The sequence below is a fragment of the Thamnophis sirtalis genome, unplaced genomic scaffold, assembly GCF_051295495.1.
Source record: "Thamnophis sirtalis isolate CommonGarterSnake01/CBP01778 unplaced genomic scaffold, rThaSir2_p1.2 scaffold_6, whole genome shotgun sequence".
Taxonomy (NCBI): Eukaryota; Metazoa; Chordata; class Lepidosauria; order Squamata; family Natricidae; genus Thamnophis; species Thamnophis sirtalis.
The window spans coordinates 96,255,155-96,282,323 of record NW_028261386.1 but is presented as its reverse complement, the minus strand read 5'-3'; the positions used below and the strand labels follow the sequence as shown (position 1 = coordinate 96,282,323).

At 38.5% G+C, this 27,169-nt stretch overlaps 1 protein-coding gene across 7 annotated transcripts in view; it reads right to left on the bottom strand.

Moving 5' to 3' along the window:
* The window catches only part of PTPRK (protein tyrosine phosphatase receptor type K), a 432,976-nt gene that overhangs the window by 344,546 nt on the left and 61,261 nt on the right, over positions 1-27,169 (bottom strand). For all 7 annotated transcript variants that reach the window (XM_087718519.1, XM_087718514.1, XM_087718515.1 and 4 more), the window contains exon 2: positions 2,900-3,022. In XM_087718519.1, the coding sequence (XP_087574645.1) occupies positions 2,900-3,022 (123 nt within the window). The remainder of the gene's footprint in view (positions 1-2,899; positions 3,023-27,169) is intronic.

Sequence of the window (27,169 nt, the reverse complement as noted above, 5' to 3'; positions counted from 1 at the left end):
TATATCAATAAACTTTGTGGCAATATTCCCTACCATGCTAGCGTAATACTTTGAAGGTGGCTATTAAAGTACTATAATGGCATTGTAAAATCTCAACCGAAAGATAAACAGAAGATTTGGACTAGGATGCCTATGCATACATATACAGTAACATCTGTCTGCAACTGCCAAATTAAGCATGCCCTTTCCTAGGAGATTGCTGTATCTATCCAGGTATATCAATATATCAATTTAGGAAGGGACCTCCCAACAATGGGTTATGGACCAGTACACCCTATTAGAAACCTGTTGCACAAGTGGCAGATAAGCGAGCAAAGCTTCATTTGTGCATGAGTGGGACCTAGGCTAGGTTGTGCACAAAACCATCCCCACTGCCTGGTCCGTGGAAGACAATTTTTCTTCTGAAATCAGTCCCTGGTGCAAGAAAGGTTGGGGGTGGCTGTCCTTAGGAATCAATGGGAACACAACTTTGCTTTCACTCTTTGAAAAAGTCTGTTTCAAATCTGTTATCAGGAAGCATAGATACAAGCTTTCCAATTTATGCAAACTCTCTGAATTGCTCAGGCAAAAGATTAGAAGACAAAGAGAGCACCTAATCTCTTTAAAACTCTCTTTCAATTAGCTCATATTCCCTATAAGGTTATCTTAACGTTCTGCATTACATTTTTTTAAAAAATCCTTGCTGATTCCCTCCCTCCCCCCCCCCCTGATGTGCCACACCATTTAGCAAGATCAGGATGTTTTGGGTGCTTGGCAGCCTATATGCCGAATGCATAGTCAGGAAAAGTGACAGGATTTGTTCTTTGTAGTTACCCTTTATGGAGCAACAAGCTATTATTCTTAAATGTAAGTGAATGTAGTACATTTGAACCAGATTGAATGACACATTCAGAATGTAGACATATGCCAAGGTTTGGCAGTGCTGCCCCAATTCACAGAATCTTCACACTGAAGCTCAGCCCCCAACGGGACACAAAAGCAAGCAAACAGTGCAGAAACCTCACAAATTTAGGAAATCAACCAAATCAACATTGTACTTAGTACTTCTAAAATACAACAGCTGAACAAGAAGTACAATCATGCATGCAGAACTTCATATTAGCTCTGCCTGTAAAATAAAGCCTAGCACAACAGAGATACAGCTCATCCATCCATTTGTATGAAGTTGAGCACTTTAAAAGAGAGAGAGAAAAAAATTCCCAGGCAAGCTGCCAAGCATATAGATAACTGCTTCTTTCCTCCAACACTCCTCTCCTATATTCCCCATCCAACTCAAAATCAACTGCAACAGGACTAGATTTGGCTGGAAAATATTTGAAAAATAATAATACATACAGCAGTCCAATCAGTGCCCTGAGCAGTTAAAACTTAGAACAATCCAGAGAATGCCATTTGAAACAACTAAGCTTTTTTTCATGCTTGGGAAAAAAAGGTGTGTTTTGTTTCAATTTCAAAACCAAACTGTCAAAACAATTTTTGTTTCACAAATACAATACTTAGAATAGCTGTTTTGCAGCAGAAATCTTTTGCACATCCCTGGTTTAGGAGGAATTGCAGTTAATCGATCTCTCAGATATAAGCATTCATATTCTTTCATTGCTGTGGAGTTTGTGCAGTATAAATTACAGTCACATTTTTTGTTGTTAGCTTCAAAGTGCAACAGCTTTAATTATTTCATTTTTAACTGCTTTGAAGGTGAACAGCTAATTTTTACTGTATTCTATTTCAAAATTCAAATGTGAATGAATTAAGTCAATTGTCTGCCAAGCATTTTGTTTGATTTCTATGTTACTTTTCTTTCAGAAACTAAAGGAAAAAATATATAGTATTTTTTTTTTCAAAACTCTATGATGTAGGTGAGCTTGAGAGACAGGGCCTATCATGTCTCCAAGCAAATTTCTATGGCAGAAAGTGAATCTTTTTGGTCCTCATTTCTATGATTGAGCCATTTTGGTTTCGATCCACCATGCTGGCTCTCTAGTGCTATCTGGAAATTTCTGGGTTATAGGGTACTTCACTGGACACCCAATACTCCTTTTCCCCTTTTCCCATCCATACCTGGTCTTGCTCATTAGTAGTGCCCATTTTGGTTATGTAAGCAATGACCTCAGTATAAATCTTAGAAACTAAGGAAATTATCGTGCAAAAGTAGAATCTTGATGCTGCCGAGTATGGCTGTGACTTTTATAAGATAAAGAACAAATCTGAACTCAACTTGCAGTGTAATTGTTTTAGTCAGTGTGCTGCTAGGTCAAAAGGTCTGGGCTGGTGTATAAAGATCTAGGGGTTTTTTTCACTGTAATTCTGTTAAACAGGAGTACAATAAGCATATATTTATAGTAAAGCTATAAATAGTAAAGGGGACATGGTAGCTCAGTGGCTAAGACACTGAGATTGTCGATCAGAAGGTTAGAGCTTCAGCAGTTTGAATCCCTAGTGCCACATAACGGAGTGTCCCAGCTTCTGCCAACCTAGCATTCGGAAGCGCATAAAAAATTCAAGTAGAAAAATAGGAACCACCTTTGGTGGCAAGGTAACAGCGTTCCACGGGCCTTCGGCATTTAGTCATGCCAGCTACCTGACCACAGAGATGTCTTCGGACAGCGCTGACTCTTCATCTTTGAAATGGATATGAGCACTGCCCCCTAGAATCAGGAATGACTAGCACATGTGCTAGGGAAATGTTTACCTTTACCTATAATAAAGCTAGATCTAGAAACCTATCCAGTTAAATACGTTAATCCTTCTTTCATTTGAGAATGCAGGTAATTCTTATCCCCACCTCACTCGTTCTATTATATTGTTCCCTGGGGAACAGTTTTCAAATTTGTGGGCACAAAACATGCATCCAGTCACATCTCACAAAATATTTGTTTTTACCAACACTCTGGACACTTACCAAGAGGCATCTCAGGGGGTAGATAATGAGGCTCTTGAGCACTAACATGTACCCAGTCAAAATCATCATAGGGGTCCTGATGATAATCACAGGGTCCCGGGCCATCTTCAAAGGTGCAACCTCCTGAAAGAAAGAATTGAAATCAATGCATAAGAAAAAGCAAATTATATAATTTGATGTACATATTTTTTTAAACACAGCTTTTTGGTCAAACTATAGTTTCCTTCAGTGAGCCTCTGAAACAAAAATAATTATTCGTCACTTCTTGTCAGCAAACTGGGGCAGTCAGCATCTTTTGATGCGGCTTCTCTCTCATTCACAAATTGTCTCTTCCAGCCAGGGGTGGGCTTCAAAAATTTCATCAATGAGTTCTTTGCCCGGTTGCTAGATGGGCGTGACCATGGTGGGCAAGGCCTAGTTGGCCTCCTACACTATGGTGTGGGAGCATTTTTGTCTTCCCCAGGCCCTGGAAGCTTTCCTGGGAGGGCAAAAACTGCCTCCATCTGGAAGCCAAAAACGGGCCCATTTCTGGCCTTCTGGAACTTCCAGGAGGCCTGTTTTCCCCCCTCCCCAAGCCTCAGAACGGGCCCTGCACTTACCTCACATCCAAAATGGGCTGTGTAGAGACTCCTGGGAGGGGCGGGGTGGGATTTGGAAGCTCTCCAAACCAGCTACAGGTTCTCCCGAACACGGGCAAACCTGTAGCAGCCCACCCCTACTTAAAGCTCTAGTAAGTGGCTACTATTATTCAGAAAGGCTGTATGAAGTAGTACTGGTATAACAATGCCATAACGAAGAACTCTGATGAAAAATTGAAGTAGTAAAACTGCAAATAGTACAAGCAAATTCTTTTCTGAATTTGCTAAGCAGTCTGGTGTCACTCTCCAGCCCTCAGACTGTGTTATGATAAAGTCAAGGTTAGTGTTGATTTTAAAAATAATTATGTTGGACATGCCATATTGAGAATACAGGTAGTCCGCAACTTATGACCACAAGTGAGCACAATCTCTTTGTTGCTAAGTGAGACATTGTGTTAAGTGAGTTTTGCCCCATTTTACAACCTTTCTTGTCACAGTTGTTAATTAAATCACTGCAGCTGTCACGGTTGTTAAGTAAATCTGGCTTCCCCATTGACTTTGCTTGTCAGAAGGTCGCAAAAGGGGATCACATGACCCCAGGATACTGCAACCAGCATAAATGAGTCAGTTGTCAAATGGGTAAATTTTGATCAGGTGATTATGGGGATGCAGCAATGACCATAAATTTGAAAAACAGTCATAAGTCACTTTTTTTCAGTGATACTGAAACTTCAAATGGTCAGTAAGTGAACTTTTGTAAGTTGAGGACTTCTTGTATGGAATAGTTACAAACCTAGTTTGTGCTCAAAAACGTATGTGTGGCATAACTCTGGAATGCCTTGAGCAATTTCAATCAAACTTGGTACACAGATGACTTACTCTCTGGAAAAAAAAACACTGTTGGGGTAAGACAACCCTAACACCCTCTCAGTGTGTGTGTTCTGTTAAGATACAACATGTTGTGCCTTAATAATGGCTTCCACTGTACAGCACAGTGGAGTTGCCATGGTAACGACTTCACATTACTCTACAAGGTGGCTCTCTCTGATAAGGAGGAAAATCCAACATTGCAAATTACATTTGGTCTGGACATTTTCCCCCTATAAATAAATACCTGGAGAATGCCGGGTTATGAGCTAGTATATTATAAAATCTCAGGAAGAACTAGTGGCAAAGTGATATAATTGTCAATAGTTTACGATTGCCAGAATTTACAATTATCACAAAGATTATATATGTAAACAAACAAACCCATACACAGAGTTTGCCAAGAAAATGTTAATATCAATAAAAACCTAAATCTGCACCACAAATACTACCAGTATCTTATAGAAGTAGAAGAAGAGTTATAAAACATTACTGTAGCTTGTACAGTCCATCAACAATAATAGAAATTCTAATTTCCATGCCCATTTTTTTAAAAAAGTCTAAGATTTTATAACCTTTTAACAGTGCTGCAAAAATTATCGAATAAGCTACGAGAAACCATAAGATGAGTCAACAGAAGGTGAAATGTATCTTAATAGTTATTTAAAGAAAAGTATGAAATGGAGATGCACAAAGTAAACAGAGAACAAATTAAGGACAACATGCCATCAAAAATACCTCCAACTATCCAATTCTTAATACAGAATTAAACACGGCATTCAGCAAAACTACAAAGAAATCCAGAATGGAATACACTAATATTGTCATTACTATAGACTTCATTTTATGTTTTTGATAAGTCTCAATCAATCATAAAGGAAGACATTGTGCACATTAATAGAAGTCTCTTTAATTAGTCCATATTGTCGAGGCGGTATAACTTACAGAGAAATGTAAAACCAGATGAGACTTGGTTTGGAGACAAAGAAAGCAGTAGCTTCATTCTTAGAGGTCATTTTCAATTATTCAAGAATCAATAAAGAATGAATGAAGAATAGCAATAGCAATAGCAATAGCAGTAGACTTATATACCGCTTCATAGGCCTTTCAGGCCTCTCTAAGCGGTTTACAGAGAGTCAGCATATTGCCCCCAACAATCTGGGTCCTCATTTTACCCACCTCGGAAGGATGGAAGGCTGAGTCAACCCTGAGCCGGTGAGATTTGAACCGCTGACCTGCTGATCTAGCAGTAGCCTGCAGTGCTGCTTTTAACCACTGCGCCACCTTGGCTCTTATTCAAGAAAAAACTTGAATAAACTGAAATGAATGAATGAAATGATAATCTGAATTTGGGATTAACTCTAGTATGTATCAGTCTTCCCCAATCCGGTGTCTTTTAGATGTATTAAGTACAACTTTTAAATCCCTAACTTTCTGGACCAACAGAAAGTTGGATATTTCTACCCAAAGCACTTGGAGAGGACTGAAGCAGTTGAAGTTGAAGATAAGGAATTCTATTGGTCTTCTTAAAAAACTGCTTTCTGACATACTGGAGATAATGTGGATCAGGTACAAGCAATCCAGTGGTGGGATTCAATTTTTTTTATTACCAGTTCTGTGGGCATGGCTTGGTGGGTGTGGTGTGGCTTGGTGGGTGTGGCTTGGTAGGCGTGGCAGGGGAAGAATACTGTAAAATCTCCATTTCCACCCCACTCCAGGGGAAGGTTACTGAAAAATCCCCATTTCCTCACAATCATCTGGGATTCGGGAGGCAGAGAATAGGTGGGGGCAGAGCCAGTCAGAGGTGGTATTTACAAGTTGTCCGAACTACTCTAAATTTCCACTAGCGGTTCTCCAGAACTGGTCAGAACCTGCTGAATTCCAGCTCTGAAACAATATTGGAAAAGAATGTAGCTTCAAGGACAATAATTTCAATCATATAAATTTTGTAGCAACTATTGTGGTCTCACCCAACATCCTTCACAGCTTCCTGTGAACATGTACTCTGATCTTCTATATCCAGTGGCGTTTATAAACTGTAGGCTCAAAACTAGTTTTTTAAACAGATTACAGATCAAAGGACCAAAGCAGAATGATGTATAATAATTTCATTAGCAAAATTGGGTTCTTAATTTGTGATATCAAACAAAATGTTAGAAATGCCTTGGTGTATGATAATTCGGTATGATTACAAATGCTAATTATTTACTAATCCTATTTAAATATTTTTGAAAATGATTGAGGATGACTATGCAGAGTGGCTCAAATGTATGATATAAAACCTATTTTTTGTGACCTTTACTGTTTACTAAATCACATATACATTCATATAGTATGTATATAGAGGCTGCGATACAAGATAAAGTAGGGTATTTACATCATGAGATTATCCCTGCAATTACAATACCCTTGTGAATTTCTCTTGAAAAAGTGAAGAATATGCAAGGATGTAGGGGGAAAGCTAAATAAACCAGTCAACATAGGCAGAGGGCACAGTAGCCCTGTTCTTCGCAACTTTTTTTCCCTTCGCTAAAATGGGGTGGGCGTGGCCAATACATGACTTATCTGGCCTGCAAATTTGATACCCCTGTCCTAGATTATTATTATACAAAATACACACTTATTGAAATGTTTTAAAATATTTTCTTTCGTTTAGCCTTAGAAATTCTTAATAAAACCAGAAATTAAGATATTTTTAAAGTAATAAATACATCGTATTTATTTTCCTTAATTTATTAATCAAATGGTTTTATTTACTACAATATTACTCTGTATATATTACTGAAGGGAATTATGATCTTTTAAAGACATGTGGCATAATATAGTTACACAAGGCGGGGAAAAAGCAATCTTCATTCTACGCTCAATTTCCCTTATTCTAATTGTGCGGTTAGTTCATTAAAGGATTTCTTTTTGAAAATGCTTTTGTTTGTTTCTTTACGCTTAAATGGAAAGGCAGGGCTGTCAATTTATTTATTAACATGAGGGCAATTACAGAAGATTGTTCTGCACTAAAGCTATGTTTATATACCTATGGTGGCCTGGACTGGCCATTTTTTCAGCAGTAGGTTAATTAGTTATTTGAAACAATGGTAATAGATTGCCAGGGTTGTAGTCCAGAAAATCTAAAGGGCACCAGATCCTATATCATAGTTGGAGAACAAACTCTATTCTAATTAATTCCATAATCTACTAGACTGTTGCACCATGATTAATAATCAATCTGGTATTGATTATTTGTGGGACTATAGTGTTATTGCAATAGTTTTTTTTTTAATTTAGTATATTTAATTTTTGCATCGTACCAAAGAAATTATCCCAAGAAACCCACTTTTATTTCAAGCAATTCATTTAAGGAAGACTCAATCTTGGGCTTTCTGTCTACTGCTACTTTTGAAATGCACAATCCCTCCTAAATTAAACAGTTGTTTAACTGTTTTGTAATTTTGAATTATTAGTGGCTTCAAAAATATTTATGTATTGAGTGTTCTAATAATGATTTCAATTGCTTTGGGGATTTTCAGGGAGGTTTTTTTATATTGTATGATTGATTCTTGGTATTCCGTAAACAGGTGGGTGATTGCTATGAGCAATTTTCAGCAATCTTTGCTAATTTACCTCAACTTCCAGTGTTAGGGCAAAATCATGGAAAAATACTTGAAAGCTTTTCTGTGGAGGAGGTGAATATCTTTTCCCTGAAATTAATGGGCCCAAAACTGGCTACCTGCATAGCTAATTCCACTGATGCACTCTATACACTGACTTTCTAGAAAGTACTGAAAAAGGTGGAAGGAAATCTCAGATTTCAATGCTTGTGTTATTACATTAGATTACACCTCAGCATGAAAATGTCAGATTATCTATTCCAGGACTTTTTAAATGGTGCTGTATAGAACCCTAAGGTTTCCTTAGAACTTGACAAAAGGTGGTGGTGGGGAATCATTAAAATGTAGCCAACTTTCCATCAGTAGAATGTTGCATCTTGATAAGGAGTTAAATATTTTTATTTTTCAACTAACAACCTGAAATTTTTTTAAAATTCCTAATGTGTTGTATGGTAATTCATGTTGGTTTATGTTTCTGCTTGGTTAAATGAATTTCTCAAGAGATTGTCCAAATTATTGACTTACTTTAAGTATTTGTATGACAGATAGATTTTATTTCTACAACAGGTAAGGCCAGTAGAAAGTTTAACAAAATAAGGAAAAAATAAATAAAGGAAAACTGGACCCTCTAAAAAAATGCACCACTTCGAAAAAAGTAGCAAGAACACTGCACAGAAAAATGTTAATAGTGCTACTGTAAGAGAAGGAGTAGCAGAACTTGCAGGTGCAGTTAAAAGAGGGATCAGTCTAGAATCCTTACATAGCCACAAGCAAACTACTTACATAGCCACAAGCAAACTATGTCCAACTCTCTTTGAAACCTGTTGACTCTTATCTAACCCAAAGCAGGTGCTAACCATTAGTTGAGAGGATTCCTGTGCATAGGTATGATTACCAGGCCTTCCGGAAAGCCGTCAAAACCTGGCTGTGCCGGCAGGCCTGGGGTTGATGAGTTCCCCTCCCCTCTCGACTTGTATAGCCGTATGACTCTTGTGTATTTTAATTATATGTATTGTGTTTGTATCCCCTTTCCACTTTTGAGTTGTTCGCCGCCCTGAGTCCCTCCTGGAGAAGGGTAGCATACAAATAAATTAAATCTGAAATCTGAATTACTACTAAATCACTTTAATTGGACCTTCAGAGGTGAATGCCTGGCAGCTTTCATGCTCAACTGCTACCCCTTTTAAGAAACTAGATTTTTTTTTAACCTACCTACAATTTCAAATTCACCTGATGCAACATGGAAAATATGGAGGAAGCATTTTTTCAGTCAACTGTCTATTATAGAGTTCCAAAAAGTGAAAGCAACACTCTGAATTGTATCTAAATGCTGAATGAAGGATACCTTGGAATTAAACTATTGATCGGCCACATTTTTAGAAATTTGGTCATTATGTGTTGTTAACACCAATCATTTCAAAACTGTATTTGTAGTTATTCCACATTCAGAATATATTATGTCTTCTTCATCTAATCATATTAACAGAAGGAACCAGAGCAAAGCTAGTGCAACAATAGAAAGGGACATTTCTTGCAATGACCATTGTATGCAAATCATTAAACCTGGGTGCAATTTATGAGTCCAGACCTTCAGAAAATACACTATTTTGTCCACAGAAGGTACCTAACTAAAATTAGAGTTCTATTTACAACCATAAAATATCTCTTTATCTGACAATTTGACAGTTAACTTGTTCTCATTTTCCTACTCTATATTCCAGAGGCTGTTTGAGAAATTTCATTGACAGCACTTATATCCAAATCTCACAGACCTTCATAGGCAAATCAAAAAGAGTTGTACAGGAAATATCAAGGATCACTCTTGGAAAGTTAATTTGATGCACCTAAACTAGTGAAAAAACAGTTCTTGCAGAAAGGAAAATGAGATTTTTCCATTTTATTCATTAAAGAAAAGAAGAGTACCCTTAAGTACCAAGAATGTATACAGCTTACCACTAAATATGCACAATTCCTACATGCTGTGTCAGATTATGGAGCTGAATACTGGGCTACACCAATAGAGCTATTGAATTGCTTCTATGAAAAAAATTCACAACAAAGAAAAATATACAAGCTCCAATAAACAAAAGACAATAAATATACAAGTTATGAGAAATCTTAACTCTGATTTATTCATTCATTAAATTCATAAATTGTATTGCCCATACCACAAGTTGGCTTGAAACTCAACATTAAGAAAACTAAGATCATGGCATCTGGCCCTCTCAATTCCTGGCAAATAGATGGGGAAGAAATGGAGGTAGTGACAGATTTCATTCTCTGGGCTCCAAGATCACCGCAGATGGGGACTGCAGCCAAGAAATTAAAAGACACTTGCTCCTGAGAAGGAAAGCTATGGTAAATCTAGGCAACATACTAAAAAGCAGAGACATCACCCTGCCAACAAAAGTCCGTATAGTCAAGGCTATGGTTTTCCCAGTTACAATGTATGGCTGTGAAAGTTGGACCATAAGAAAGGCTGAGCGGCAAAGAATTGAGGCCTTTGAACTATGGTGCTGGAGAAGACTCTTGCAAGTCCCTTGTACTGCAAGGTGATCAAACTGGACAGTTCTAGAGATCAACCCTGATTGCTCTTTAGAAGGCCAGATCCTGAAAGTGAAACTCAAATACTATGGCCACCTAATGAGAAGGAAGGACTCACTGGAGAAGAGCCTAATCTCTGGAAGAGATTGAGGGTAAAAGAAAAAAGGGATAACAAAGAATGAGGTGGCTGGATGGAGTCACTGAAGCAGTAGGCATAAGCTTAAATGGACTCCAGAGGATGGTAGATAACAGGAAGGCCTGGAGGAACTTTGTCCATGGGGTTGTGATGGGTCAGACATGACTTCGCAGCTAATAACAACAAATACCACAAAGTTGTTGGAAAGATGGGAGTTAAAGTTTAAGGCCATCTATTATAAATTTCAATTTCATCCAAATGAAGAAGTATACATAAAAATGAATAAATCCCAAACAACCTTAAGAAGGACTCAACCCTTCTTCTGTAATTTCTCTTGATAACATACACCAAGGAACACTTATTTTACAAAATATGTTAATATTGAAAATAATGCTGGTCCAGTAGATGGATCTTACATTCTGAATAGTTGTTGCCAAAACTGATTAAATTTACCTTCTTCATGTAAAGGAAACATGCAGCTTCATTAAAACCTTACATTTTGTATGTTGTGTGGTAAAACACTGGGAAATTGTTCCAAAGATAGTTTCCATTAAGGCCACCTCCAAGCTTTTCACTTCTTATGAGATTAAGCATGGATCTTAACACTTTCTGATGTGGCACTTTTTTGCTCAACTATGGTGCATTAATTTCTATCCATCTATCAAGATCTTAGTCTGACTTTTGAAACCTTCCTCCCATCATCTTGTTCTCAAGTTTGTCCTGTGGTTTAATAAAATATCCTATAACACCTATAGACCACTTCATCAGGCCAGAGTAGAATACAACTTGTGAAATGTTGAAGCATGCAATAACAGCACCTACAGTTTATGCAATATTTGCTAGTCCAGCTTGGCTTGTTTCAGGTGATTTATCTGTTTTGTGGCATTTTTGTAAAACAAGTCCATCAGCATACCAATCTAGTTAAGAGATGAAATTGCATTCAAAATCACCTTAAGTACATAGGGCCCTTTCAACTGAGTTTGGTAATCTCAATCATCAAGTTGAAGCAAGTTTCCTGATGTTTAAAAAAAAACTAAAATGATAAAATAAAAACATTTATCAAAGGAAAGCATCTTGGCCCCATATTTTGCTACTATGCATGCTAAATGGCATGAACAGCCAGTGTCATAATTTTCATTTTTTGATATATTTTTTTTATGCAGAAGTGTCAGAATTCCATTATTCTTGCCAATAAGGTACTGCCTGAGTCAAAAGCCATAGAACTCTTTAGGCCGATTCCTGAATCAGGAATATTTCTTCAATGGTTTTCAATCTATTTTCAGCAACTGCACTGTTTAGTGTGGCACAACTAATTCCTAACTGAATCCTGAGAAACTTTATGACAAAAAGTAAAAAAATAAAATAAAATAATGTTGCCTTGTCAGCAACTCTCTACATTCAATGAAATATATTTTTAAAACATTAGTACTTCTATTATATTCATTTCTAGACTGCATTTATGCTTTCTTTTCTGATGCAATGGATAGGGTGACTGGCTTTTATGCATTTTCATTTGTATTTCCCAGAAGTTTTATTGTCCGGAAATATTCTTCCTACCTGTTTACTGAAATATGGTTCACTGTGCTGCAATAAAAATATTTGGAAAAAAAAAATAGTTGTGTTTTCCCGTGTCCAATCATTTGTCAGGCTATGCATAGTTGACAAAGATGTCATCAAGATTTAATGGGATTTTAAAATATTTTGCCTTATTGGATTTGTCCTAAACTTCATATTAAGTGCATACAGGTAAACCTTGCCTGATAACTTCCCTGTTTAATGACTGTCTGAATGTATAATGGTAATGGAAAAAATAACCTGATGATCAGTTTTCATATTTACAATTGTCTGGCCCACTAGATGACATGTTAGCAATTTGGGTGTCTTTCAACTGGGGGTTAATTACAACCATAACAGCACCCTGTGGCCATGTAGTCACCATTTGCTTGCTTTGCAATGGCCTCTGGCAAGCAGAACTAATGGAGAAGCTGGCAGTAAAATCACCTGTTGTGGTCACACAAAGTCTTGCATAATGTCTTAAGCAAGGTCTCAAAGTCTTAAGGTCTCAAAATCTTCTACAGACTTTTAACTATACAATTTGGAGTGAACACCCTTTGAATGGTGTGGGAGTAGGAATGAATTTCCAGAGAAAATTGCAGACTACAGGAAGCAGGAGCACTACTCAGGTGACCTTGAGGACACAGATAAACCTTCAGCTGGCCTCAACAGCTCTCTAAAAGGATGCAGATGACCAGCTGTCTGCAAGGAATATAAATCCTTCCATTCCCCACTATCCTGTCAGAACTGAAGAAGCTTCTTTGATGAGAAGTGAAACATCTTCCAAAGAAAAAACTAGAAAGTAAGTCCAGTTTGCCTCCTGAAAAAGAGTTGGGACATGGTTGGGACAACCATGACCTGAATGGCTGAGAATCTCTACAGACTCTTGCTTAAGAACCACAACTGATTTGCTTAACAGCCACAGCAAAAGTGAGATTGTTGTGAGTCCATCATGTTTATGTGATGTTTTGCTTAATGATAGTGTTGCTTAGTGATGGAGTTGTTGGCCCTACCTAATTACAGTTGTTAAGCCAGAATCACTTGTAGTACCTATTATATTATGAATATTGAGAAGTTATAAACCATTTAACAACAGACACTCGTGTTTTTTCATCTGGCTAGCAATATAAATCCTCTACAAGAAACAATGAAATTCCACAATGGTTTAGCTTCAGTTTTTGTTTAGGCATAGAGTAGTGGACACTGTTCTGGATTGGCAAGTCCCTTGATTGGAGCACTTCAGTGATTTTTGAAAGTAAAAGACTGTATTTTAAGACTTAACTCCTCTAAAACTACTTAACCCCACCATACCTCTTGATGCCTCATGGCTAGCACTTTCTCTTACATGTGCACTCTCACCTAGCCTCCCTCTAATGAGAAAATTTGAAGTCTTGTGACCTTCATGTTGGGTAGAACAACTAGCAGCTTCCCCCTAGACTACAAAGCTTTGCAAAGATATTACCAGAGAAATAGTACTGTGCACTTGTTTTGTTGCTGTTTTCGAAGGCAGAGATGATGTGATATAATCCAAAGATTATTCTTAATAACAATATCTCCATCACGTAGCTCTGTCTTGAATTTACTAAGGAACCCTACTGCTTCCTAATTCAAAATGTAGCTGCCACTAGAAATTCCTCAAGGTTCTTTACAGTAGATTCATATTTGTGGTGACTTGGATCAGGGGTCTCCAACCTTGGCAACTTTAAGACTTGTAGACTTCAACTCCCAGAATTCCTCAGCCAGCAAAGCCAGCAAAGCTGGATGAGGAGCTCTGGGAGTTGAAATCCACAAGTCTTAAAGTTGCCCAGGTTGGAGACCCCGGACTTAGATAAGATTAGTCTTTGTTGCAATTCCTTGAAATACAGGGATACACCAGTGGTTAAGAAGTACAAGATACCTGAAGGTATGTTGTAGCTTCTTCCTGGGCATTCAATATGATATAAAATAAACTATAGATAATGCTACTGTAGAAAAATAATAAAAATGATTCTTAAGGGTTCAATTAGATAGTTCTCTAATCACAAGGTAATTTTGAAAGGCTGCTTGGTGCGCATCTCTCCAAATGTCTAGAATTCAAACAACGAAGAGATTAGACCACAGTGAGTCAACTCTAACACAGGAACTTTGACAAACAATGAGTATCTGAAGCTGATATTTTGAGCTATCTGGGAAAATGTTGTTCTATCTACTGCCATTACATGATATAAAACAGGCTACTGCCTCTGTTAAGTCCCCAAAGTCTCCAAAGACCTCTTTGTAGGATGCTACTTTCCATAAAGTTTGGAAATGTCCCTCTGTAGCTTACATTTTAAAACAACACAGACAAGCATCCCTCCCCAGCAGCCTCTAATGATTAGCTGAGAAGGGTAGAAAAGTGTCATTCCAATTTTGGAAATAACGTCTCTTGGCCTCAGGGTTAGAGCTATCAAGAAGCTGCTGAGATACAGAATACTAAAATGTAAAATGTCAGCTAAAAATGCAATGAGAAAAAGCTAAGGGATCTGCTCAGACAACCTCATATACTTACCTCTGCCTTGGGACAGTTAGAGCTTTTTTCTCATTTGTTTTTAGTTGAAAGGGAAATCGGATTTAAAAAAATATATTTGTACAGCTATGAGATGAGAGTTACTTAAAGGTTAGATAAAAGTGAGTTGGGATAGCTCATAGAATACCATAGAAATAAGCCCCTTTTGCCTTCTGAAATAAACAGCTATTATGAGAACTGTTTTATTGCCAAGTGCCAGGAGAAAACTAGGCAAATGTAGTCTGTTAAATATATAAACGTATGTGGAAAGCTAGCAGAACTAGGGAAATGTGTATATGGGTGAATGAAGTCTGCATTTTTTTAAACAATGATGCCTACTTATTTAGTTTTTCTAAGTGGCTGCCTTCTGCTTCTCTCCCTCACAAACAGGCATGCCTATATGAACATGTTAAAAAGCATGCCTATTTCAAAAGCACATTAAATCCACTGTTGCATATGATGTCATGAAAAGTCAAGTGCATAATGAACACCTTCAAAGATGAAGTCTTGAAGTTAACCTCTTTATATCAATAGCACTTAAACTTATATACCACTTTACAGTGCTTCACGGCCCTCTAAGCAGTTGAAAGAGTCAGCATATTGCCTCCAACAATTGGGGTCCTCATTTTAGCAACCTCGGAAGGATGGAAGGCTGAGTCAAACTTTAGCCTGGTGAGATTCAAACTGCCAAATTGCAGGTAGGCAGCAGTCAGCAGAAGTAGCCTGCAGTACTGCACTCTAACCACTGCGCCACCGTGGCTCAGGTAGTCAATATAAAGACCTCAGGTTACTTGAGGAACCATCTCACCCCACTGGAACTGGACTGTCCCACCAGTGCCAGAAGAAGAGGCTTGCTGCAGGCTCCATGCTCAAGGAATTTTAGCTGGTAGGGTCTAGGAGAAGAACCTTTTCTGTCATGGCTCCTGTCCTCATACCACTGGAAGTGAGATCCGCACTGACCCACCTGACTTTCCATAAGGGCGTTAAAGGCCTGGCTTTGCCAACTGGCTTGGGGCTCCATGGGAGAGTATGATGCTGGAGGTGGTTGATGGGTTAAGAGAAAGTCCCACCTCCCTCCCCATGAATCCTGCTCGCTCCCACCCCATCTTTTAATTTTTGATTGAAACATTATTGTTTTTAGAATATTTATGTTTTGCAGTTATATATAAGGTGACCAGACATCCTGATTTCAGAAGGACAGTCACGCTTTATAATAATTTGTCCCGTGTCCTGGGGTGTTTTTAAAAAGTCCTGATTTTTTGGGCAGGCGAGCTCTAATGTGGGCGAAAGAAAAGTCCTTTCCTTTGCCCACATCCCGGCCGAGCTCTGATGCGGGCAAAAGAAGGCACTTTAATCAGTGGGATGCGTGCAGGGAGCATAGGAGATATTCCTCCCTGCACGCAGCCCACTGATTAAAGTGCTTGCTTTCGCCCGCCCAAGCTCTGATGCGGGCAAAAGAAAAGTCCTTTCTTTCGCCTGCAGGACCCAACAACACTGTCAAGCGCTGTCAAGAAAGAGGCTTTTGGCCGCTGGGTGGGGATTCCTGCGATGGGATTTGGAGTCCTAAGACACTGGCCATTGGGGGCTGGTGCGATGGGATTGGAGTCTGATGCCCCTGGTGATTGGGGGTTCCTGCAAGGAGATGTGGGAATAGGGGGAGGGGGGGCTGCACAAGCCCCCCAACCCCTTCTTTAGAAGAGCCGGAAGCATTAGGGGAGGGGGCTTTGCGCATCCCCCCTCCCCCGAAGCTTATAGCAGCCGCAGATCGCCAGTGGCATCGGACTCCAGCTCCCAGCCCAGCCCTCTGCACAGGGTGACACTTGCAAAGGAGAGATGCAAGAGGTGCTGGGATTGGTTAGAATCGGATGAAGCTTGGCTTTGGAAAGGTTGGGGGGGGGGAACAAGCGAAAGTGAAAGCTCCATAGAGTGATGCCACCAAGAAGAGTTTTGCAGTGTTCCATGGCCCTCCCCCCTCGGGAAAGGAAGGTTGGGATCACAGGCACCTGACTCTATTCGCTTTGGGTGTGCATCATAATGTTGTAAGCCGCCTGGCATTACCTGTGTGTGAAGTGGGCTGCCCTATGCATTTGCATTTGTGTGTGGGAGAGAGAGAGAGTGAAAAAGAGAGGGAGAAATAATTATATTAATTAGATAGATCAGTGTTTCTCCACCTTGGAGACTTGAAAGTGTGTGGACTTCAACTCCCAGAGTTCTGGGAGTTGAAGACCACATACTTTCAAGTCTTCAAGGTGGAGAAACACTGAGATAGATGATAATGAGATGAGGGAGGGAGAGGGAGAGGGAGAGAGGGAGAGAGAGAGATACCACAACTAGATAGGAGGCCCTCCCCCCTCGGGAAAGGAAGGTTGGGATCACAGGCACCTGACTCTATTCGCTTTGGGTGTGCATCATAATGTTGTAAGCCGCCTGGCGTTACCTGTGTGTGAAGTGGGCTGCCCTATGCATTTGCGTTTGTGTGTGGGAGAGAGAGTGAAAAAGAGAGGGAGAAATAATTATATTAATTAGATAGATCAGTGTTTCTCCACCTTGGAGACTTGAAAGTGTGTGGACTTCAACTCCCAGAGTTCTGGGAGTTGAAGACCACATACTTTCAAGTCTTCAAGGTGGAGAAACACTGAGATAGATGATAATGAGATGAGGGAGGGAGAGGGAGAGAGAGAGAGAGAGAGAGATACCACAACTAGATAGACAGATAGGCAGGCAGATAGACAGATGGATAAAGAGAAAGAGAGAGAGATAGGTAGGCAGGCAGATATACGGATGGAGAGAGAGAGGGAGAGAGGGAGAGGGATACCATAACTAGATAGACAGATAGGCAGGCAGATAGACAGACAGAAGGAGAGAGAGAGAGAGATACCATAACTAGATAGACAGATAGGCAGGCAGGCAGATAGACAGACAGACGGATGGATGGATAGAGAGAGAGAGGATATGTATAATTAAGGTGACCAGACGTCCCTAGCGAGGCCACGGGCTGGCACTAACCGCCGCGGCCTAGCTTTCCCCCCTCCGGTCAATGGTGTCCCTCTTTACCAATCTTAAAATCTGGTCACCTTAGTTATATAGCTTTTAACTTTTTAACTCACCCAGTCACCTTGAGACGAGATGGTCATCCAATCAATCAATCAATCAAACAAACAAACAAACAAACAAATAATCAATCTGTCTTCCATAAAGTAATGAAAACTGTAATATTTCCAAAAAGGCAGGCTTTCCATTTGTTCTTTATTATACAGTATACTATCCTGATAAAATTAGAGATGTTTAGATAATTTAATACTAGATAACACTTTTCCCAATCAGAGGAATGTTTCACAGCAGAGCATGAAAAGAAAAGAAACAGTGACAAAAATAGAATTTAGCTCTATAATCAGTTGTCAAATTATAGAGGCCTATAAGATCGCACAGACTAGGCTTCCTCCGGATTCCATCTGCCAGTCAATGTCGGCTGATGACTCCCCAGGGGAGGGCCTTCTCTGTAGCTGCTCCGGCCCTATGGAACGATCTCCCCGTTGAGATCCGGACCCTTACTACCCTTCCGGCCTTCCGCAAAGCGACTAAGACCTGGCTGTTCCGGCAGGCCTGGGGCTGTTGATTTTGTCCAGCCCCATCTTAAGTTGTGAATGTTGTGGATTTTTTAATGTTGTTTGTTCTTTGTATGTCCTCCCACTCCTTTTTTTACCTGTAAGCCGCCCTGAGTCGCTCGAGAGTGGACGGCATACAAACTAATTAAATAAATAAATATTTTTTTCAATATTAATGCTAGTTTTCAATTTGCTAATTAGCATCTATGTAAGATGGTATTTGCTCCACTCTGAAATTTATCCAGTCATAGCCATAGAGTATTTCAATGCAATGCACTGCTTTCCTCTGTACATTTCTTTCTTTCTAACATATGCAAAAACAAGCTAAAAAGCCACACTGTCTCATTTAGTTAACTGTTATTAAGCCAATTTAGACCTTTTTATCAATCCAATGCAAACCAAGTTCTCTGAGTTTATAAAATTATGCATGAACACCAACATACACAATTTGGTTCACACAGGCAGGTTAGGCATAATGTAACCAATTAACAATGGTTATTTGTATTTTAAAATAATTTGGCATTGGTAATCAATTGAGAAAAGGACTGTACTTATGTGATAAGGATTTATCTAAGGCAATTGTAGAAAAAGTGGCATATGAATTAAACAGACCCTTCTCTCACAGTTCACTTTCTTAGGATCACTTTTTACAGTCTAAACATGATAAGATGATAATATTGCAAATATGCTTCAGAAACTAGATGGATCCAGTCTTCTATTATGCACAAGAAACACCTGTGATCATGATGTAGATCAGGGGTGGGTTGCTAATCCCGTTCCAACCGGTTCGGTTGGAATGGGGCCGGCAGTGTCCTCGTGCACGCGCGCAGTTCACGCATGCGTCTTAGCAGGCGCGGAGACTCGCGGAGACTCGCGCAGGCGCTGTATGTGCCATCCAGCTGCTCGCGGAGAATCGCGCAGGCGCTGTATGTGCCATGTGCCTGCGTGGAAGCGCAGAAGCGCAGAAGCTTTCAAAGACCGGTAAGGAGTGCGGGCGGGCAGGTGGGCCCTTCGTCGTTCCCGTAAGTTACTTACTTCCGGGTTCGCCGACCAACCGGTTCGCGTTGAAACCCACCCCTGATGTAGATTGCATAATGATGGCCCATGGCTACTAATTCTGCCTTCACAACATGTGGAATTCAGACAACTATAAACATAACACAAAATGTAGTACTGTGAATCTTTTTGACCACAAATAGCATATTTTTTTGTCCTTTGTGAGAAAACCAGAAAACATTCAAGTAAAATCTAGTTTTGTTTTGAACTATGATGTTGTAGCTGAATTCAGTACAGGATATTTCCTAGTTCTGAAGCAAAACAACTATGTTACTAAAAGGATTTCTGGTGCCTATGATAATGATCAACTACAATAATTGTTTTGTTGTTGTTTTCTTGGCAAGGTTTTTTAAATCTGGTTTGCCACTTCCTCTTTCCTAGGGCTGAGAGTAAGTAAATACCCAAAGGTGTCATCCAGCTGGATTTGTGCAGGACTAGAACTCCTGGTTTCCCAATTTGTAACCTGATGCCCTAATCACGACACCAAATTATCTCTCATAATAATCACACCTTGGGGTATAATTCAATTTTAATAAATGATATATCATCCCAGGGGTTGGTTTCTTCAGGGACGTGCTATGTGTACATGCACAGTACTAAAAAAATGCTGTGCATGCGCAGAAGCAAAAAATATGATGGTGGCACATATGGCGCCGCCGAGAGAACCAGTTCGGAGACATGGCAGGCCGAGTTACTACCTACTCAGCCGAATCGGGCTAAACCGGTAGGAACCCATCTCTGTAGCATCCATTATATTTTTAAAAAATCAATTGGGAGGCATCAAAATAATTTTAATATAATAAATAGTATAGTAAAATGAAATAGTAATGTATCTCAGCAAACATTCAAGATTCAGTATTTCAGTAATAGCAAAAGCGCTTAGGCTTACATACCACTTTATAGTGTTTCACAGCACTCTCTAAGCGGTTTTACAGAGTCAGCATATTTCAATAATCCTTCTCACTTGGCCCTGGTTCACAAGCCACTAGGTCTATAAGTACAGGTAGTCCTCAACTTACAACCGCAACTAGGACTGGATTTCCTAAGGACTGTATGTTCCTAAGTCTAGGGTCATTAAGCAAACACTGCAGTCCCAAGAATTTATTCTTCTGAATGAGGGTTTTCTGCCAGAAAAATTATCACCAAACATAGTCATGCGATTTTAGGGAACTGTGACATGTTGTAAAGGCGAATCAGCTGACAAGCACTCAAAATGTAGTCATTAGACCACAGTGCGTGTGGTGGTGTGGATATGACATTTTATGATGGCCATAAGTGCTTTATTGGCCGTAAAGTACCTATTGGACCTGTTTGCAGTTTAGAACAGTCCTTAAGAAAATGGTTATATGTTGAGAATTCCCTGCAGTTTGGTTTGAGTTTAGCATCTTGTACATATCCAGTTATGCTGGCTTGAAATGTCAATAGATCCTCAGTATACAATCGTGTATACTTGTCTTCCCAGTTTTTCTTTTAGCCATGAAGTTGATCAGCTTAGCTGTGATGGGGGAGGGAGGAGAAATCTGAGTAACAGAACACACAAAAATACAACTTTAGCAGAAAGACACATATTCATATGGGTCAATACTTGAAACGTGACAAAGAAATTAAACTAACCCAGGCCTGCGTTTATACAACATACCATTTTTCTGTACAGAATATTAAGCATCCTCGATGCAATTACTCCTCTGACAGGCTTGTAAAAATATCCTGCCCATATAGGTTAATAGTTCATAATTCATATTGATAGTTCTGTGCAAACAATAGACATGTATGTTGCTTAGCAATGCTTAAGAGCCTTCTACCTTAAATCACTGAGCTTGGAGTGAAAAATGAATGGGGCTGTTTTATAGCCAAATTTGCACTTTCAAGTTTGAAAGTAGAACATTTACTAGAGACATTAGAAGTAAATGAAGGTTTTAATCTTACAGGGCTGTCACTTTCAGTCTGTATAAAGAACCCAAGAAACTATTCAGCGAAGCCTATTTCTGATGTGGAACAAAGCATTTAATCTTTTTAAATGCACAAATGATTCCTACTGGCCAAGAGAAACTGTTTTCCTGGAAGTTTAAAATGGCTGTAATGAAACAATATCTTGGTTATTATGAGATTCTTATTCTGAAGGCAGCCATGTACATCCCTGCCACATGAATAGCGAGCTCATACTACTGTGCACAGATCTGGCCCATAAGTTCTTCACTGGTGCACTGTTTTAAAATGTGACAATTGTAGTGGTAGAAGTGCATAGAATCACAAGAATTAATGTGTCTCATGAAAATTCATGAGGCAAGTTTAACTTGGAGAAAACTCAGAAATAGTTCTCTGTTGTGTCTATGGAAATTCGCACTTATCCAGATCAGTTATCCCAAAGGTGCTTTTTCAAGAGGCAACTGGACTTTCTGCTTTATTTTTGAAGACGTTTCGCTTCCAGTTGTCCCTTGAAAAAGAACCTTTGGGAGTTCTCTATTGTGAATATTAGAATAGTCACCACCGAATGGAAGCATGTGTATGGAATAGAAATTGATCATGGGCTAGGAAGGCAGGAATACATTTGGGCCTTCTTCAGAGTTTCTGGAAGAAAATGTTTTTTCTAGTTATCTATACCATTCTGCAAATATAGAGGAATTTGTGTCCTGCATTTGAAGAAAGTAACAAAGCCGAACCTGAATGAATTTCTTATTAATGGTTTAATATAAAGATTGGAAACATTTGGAGGCTATTGGATACATTTGTAGTGTTGAAGGTAAAGGATTCATTTATTTGATTGCCAAGTTTGTTTGACTTTTTATAGCTGCCCATCTCAAAAGAATTGTAGGAATCATAATCAAATAATGGTCCAAACAAAACGGCAAGACATACTTTTTTATACAAATATCGGAGAAAATGGGAATGGCCAATATAATATTTACAGGATGGTGAATTGCCTCTAGCTTGCCAACTCCAACCATCAAGACACCAATGTACAGATGCCAGTTTTAACCAGTTAATCAAACTTCAAAACAAACATTGGGCTACAGTTTCCTACAAGTCTTTTACTAAAAGACGCTTGAGTCCAGAGACATTTTGTACATAATGATAATACAGGGATTTACAACCTGTAAGAATGCCAACAGCTATCTATTTATTTACTTTATTTTAACCTACTTGAATACCACAAGAATGTCTAGAAAAAAGTATTTAAAAACACACCTTACTTATGAAAAACCTTCATGATCATTAAGATTTTTTAAAAAGCAAATTGATAGTTCTTTCTTTTTTTTCATAAAAACTTTTTATTTTCCATTTTCATAACATATAATCACATGTATACTATTACATAGCCAATATTCAAAAGATGAATCCAAACAGAAGATTAACAATAATTTGCTGCATGCACCTAGATTGCAATCACATGACATAGTAGGGTAAGTATGATGGCCGCAACTATGAGGACTCATTGTAAGTAACTTTGAACAGTCATTGAATGAGAAGACATTAAACAAGGATTACCTGTACAATACAAATGTTTATGGTGGCAAAGCAAAGTGGCTCCCAGTGCCCTCATGCTATAGATGCAAAATGCTTCTCTCTTACAGATATTCATCATTATCATCACAGTAATTATAACACCAAACATTCAAAGAACATCAGCTAAATAAGCCAAACATGGGAGATTATACAGTGTGACGTATATAACAAATGCCTTAACAATGTTATTTTGTTATATTGGTTTAATTTATAGATGGATAATCAACGCAAAAATAATGATCTACACAATATCCAAAGAAAACAAGAGAGCAAAGTAACTATAAAAACTACTGAAACTTCCAAATATTATATTCTTCATCTTTTTATTTTATATTTATTCATAGCCACCCAATTTAACCAAGTGACTCTGAGCGGCTTTAGAGATTATTCATACTTCTATATCTGTGATAAATCCTTTAAGAAAATTCTGAAATATGCTACAGTAAAAAAGCCAAGAATTCTTTATCCATGCATATATTTACAAAGAACCACATCCATCTTGTTTTTCCTGCCACACACAGTAGCTAGAAGAGTTCCAATAATATTTAATACAGTTTAATCTTGCAATCTAAATATTTACAAGAGTGCTTCTGTGTAAATCACCACCACTAAAAACAGATCTATATTTTCTTCTTCAGTACATATACATGGAAGGAAGGATCAGATTAGAACTTTGCCACAATATGCAGAGCATCTTATGCCATCATAGGAATCTAGAATACAATAAGATTTTGTTGTGTTTCTTGGAACACTTGAGTGCACAATTTCTATTCTGATGCAGAAATAGAGAACTCTAATGCAGATCCAAAAAAAACTTAGCACAGTCAAGGAAAACCATACTTGTTTCTTATCATATCTACAACTCAGGGATGTCAAACTGGATTCCTTTCAGGGCTGCATCAGCATTGTAGTTCTCCACAGGCCAAAGGGTGGGGGAGAGAGAGATGGGACAGATGTCCCCTGCAGCACTTTGCTGGCCAAAACGGGGCACAGGGGGGTGCAGCTGCCAGTCCTTTGCCAGTCCTTTGCTATTTCCAGGCCAGATTTAAGCATCCCGAGGACTGGATCCAGCCTGTGGGCCTTGAGTTTGACACCCCTGCTCCAACTACTGGGATTCCTAGCCTTCTGCAAAAAGATTATGGTTTACAACTAGCTATAAAATTGTCATCTATTCCTCTCTTCAAAACTAATTAGTTTAGTTCAACAAGCCATGATCTAACTCAACTGTATATGTGATGGTGATTAATCTGCAAATACTAATATCATGGATATATTTACAAGTCTGTTCAATTTCACAAAGCTAAATGTTTTTGGACAACATTGCTAATATTTATAGAAATGTAGAAAAATATTTCAACAAAGGCTAAATACCATATTTTTCAGAGTATAAGACACACCGCAGTATAAGACGCACCAAGGTTTTGAAGAGGCAAATTAAAAAAAAGTAGGTAGGTAGATAAAGGGATAGAGAGGGAGAGAAAGAAAGAGAAATACAGTAGGTAGGGAGAAAGAGAGTAGGTAGGTAGGTAGGTAGGTAGGTAGGTAGGTAGGTAGGTAGATAGATAGATAAAGGGAGAGAGAGAGAGAGAGAGAAAGAGAAAGAGATAGAGAGAGAAATACAGTAGATAGGAAGGGAGAGAGAGAGAGTAGGTAGGTAGGTAGATGTTTCCAGGTGTATTTATCCATGTGTGTGAGAAGGAAATTGCTGACTTTGTTTCTGCTGGCGCAGCACTTGATCAATCTAATTCTTATCAATCAGTTAAAGAGCTTTCCAAAAGGGAAAAAAAGTTTTTGCACTCTGCAAACCTCTCCAAAACGGCCCATTTTTCACAAAAACAGGCCCATTTTTGTCAAAAAAATTGCATGCATAGCCTTATGGAGGCTTATAGAGTGCTGCTAGGGGTGGGGTGGGGGCAAAAAACGACCTGGTTTTTGCTCATTTCTGCCCTCCCCAGTCCCCAGGAGCTCTCCGAAAGCCTCCATAAGGGTATGCATGGCCATTTTGGTGAAGGGGGTGGGGCTTCGGGAAGCAAAAAATGCTGCATTCAGTGTATAAGATGCACTCAGATTTTTCAGCCTCTTTTTTGAGGAAAAAGGGTGTGTCTTATACTCCGAAAAATATAGTAGTCATTGTGATGAGGATGACAATACTAGGTTTTATTGAGATATTCTGAGAAGTATTATTACCTTAATTTCAAAAAAGATTCCAGTTACATGGAGATTTAGCCATCTATATCACCAATCTAATCACCAATCTTTCGGAATGCACCCCAGCAGGAATTTTCAGTAGTCAAAACACAGATAGCAAAAAGGGGGAAATTAGTAAATGATATTGAAGTCAACCTTCTGTGTATGGCGCTAACTTCATATGTTATCAAATAACAAACAGACACAGTCTGGATCACTTAGGGGTCATACTAATTCTTTTATTCTAAGACACAGATATAGAATAAGATAGGACAGCTCCCTATTCTTATAACTGTCTAGTTTACCTATTGTATAGGACATATTTCAACTTCTCACAATAAGTGAATATATTACTCCATTCTCTAATCTTTTACTTTTGTTTGTCTACAGCAGCAATATAGTACATAAGCAAACAATTGGTATCCCAACTTAGGGCTAACTGAAAGAATAACCACAAATGCATACACAAAAGGAATAATCTGTTTTACAATGTTTTCATATTTTTTTTAATGTTAAGAGCCATCAATCTTTTTTATAAATTACTTATGTTGAACTTGAAACAAAGTTAAGAACAGCAGGAAAAAATGGTAGATTAAAGCTTGGGATCAATTTGGGCATTGCTGTATGCTTATCGAAGCTTATGGAAGGTCTAGATGTTGCCATATACCAAATTATATTGAACCTCAAAGAGCTTCTCCTGAATGGTCCTGAAGGATCCTGTGAGCTGTACATTTTGAATATGTTTAAGTTAGAAAAGATTCATGGAGTCTACTCAGGAACATATTTCTTCATTCCATCAAACATAATCTACTTAAGCAGTAAGGTTGTGTCTTAAAATTAAGTGTGACTGTATTTGTACACTGTAAGGATGCATAATTAATGCAAGTCTTACTGATCAGAGTTATAAATCAACTACTACAGAAAACATGGAAGTTAGTTGTTTATTCTGAAACTGCTGAAGCTAACTCATTTGGAGAAAATAAATTGGCGCTGGAAAAGTGCAGGATGCAACCCCTTAATTCAATCATTGACAAATTCATTTATAAGGCACCAAATTTAGTAATTAGGAAAAGAGGTCCATTATTGCAACAACCATTAGATAACAATCAGTAATCGTAATGATAAAACTGATGGAAAAAATGTAGAAAGTGCAAAATAAAAAATAATGAAAAGTACAAATTAATTGGGATTTTTTTAAAAAAAACATAATTATTGTTTATTTTTTAAAGAAACCTACATGCAATAATGGCACATGGAAGAATCTTGAGAACAGCTGCATAGAAAAGCATAATCCCAGTAAGAATATACTTAAAACCAAAACAATCTACTGTTAATGTTCATATTTTATCAAGATTTAAGACTCATATACATTTCTTCAATTAGTAGGAGACTTGTAATTACTGGAATAGCATATATTGTGCAACAGAATGAAATTTGTCCTGTAAGTTTCCATTCCTTAAGGCAGAAAACCAGTATCTCACAAAACATCTGTTGTCCTCTGATGATTTAAACCTCTGACTTCTTTTAATATGGCAGTTATATTATTTATTAAGTCCTTGCCCTACAAACAGTAAAACAATGTCATTAAATCAGTTTAATTAGCAAACATAAAAGTATATGACCTGCAACATACATAGCTTTGTCTCTTCCTTAGTTTATCTCATATTGACATCAATCACATATTGCACAGAGGCTCAAATGCAATTTTTTAATTTCATGTTTAAAAACCAAGAATAACAATTTATGTCAAAAAATGGGATCATGCAGGTGGGGGGCCATTGTGTGGGGAAGTCGCACGTGCATGCACAGGTGGGTGGGGCACATTCCATTGTGAGTCTGGGCACACATGCACAATAGCACTCGCACACACAATTTTGGCATGCCTTTACAAAACATTTAGCCATCACTGATCTAGGGGGTTCTTCAAGCTAGGGACCTAGATTTGGTGGGTATCAGAAGACAAGCCTTCTCTGCTGTGGTGTTCACCTTATGGAACATTTCTCAAAATTAGATCAACTCCATCCCTTTTGATATTCCAGAAGGCCTTCAAAACTTGGTTAGGTTATCAGGCCTGGGGGTTCCAGGAAACCAGATACAAGCTTAGAAGGCT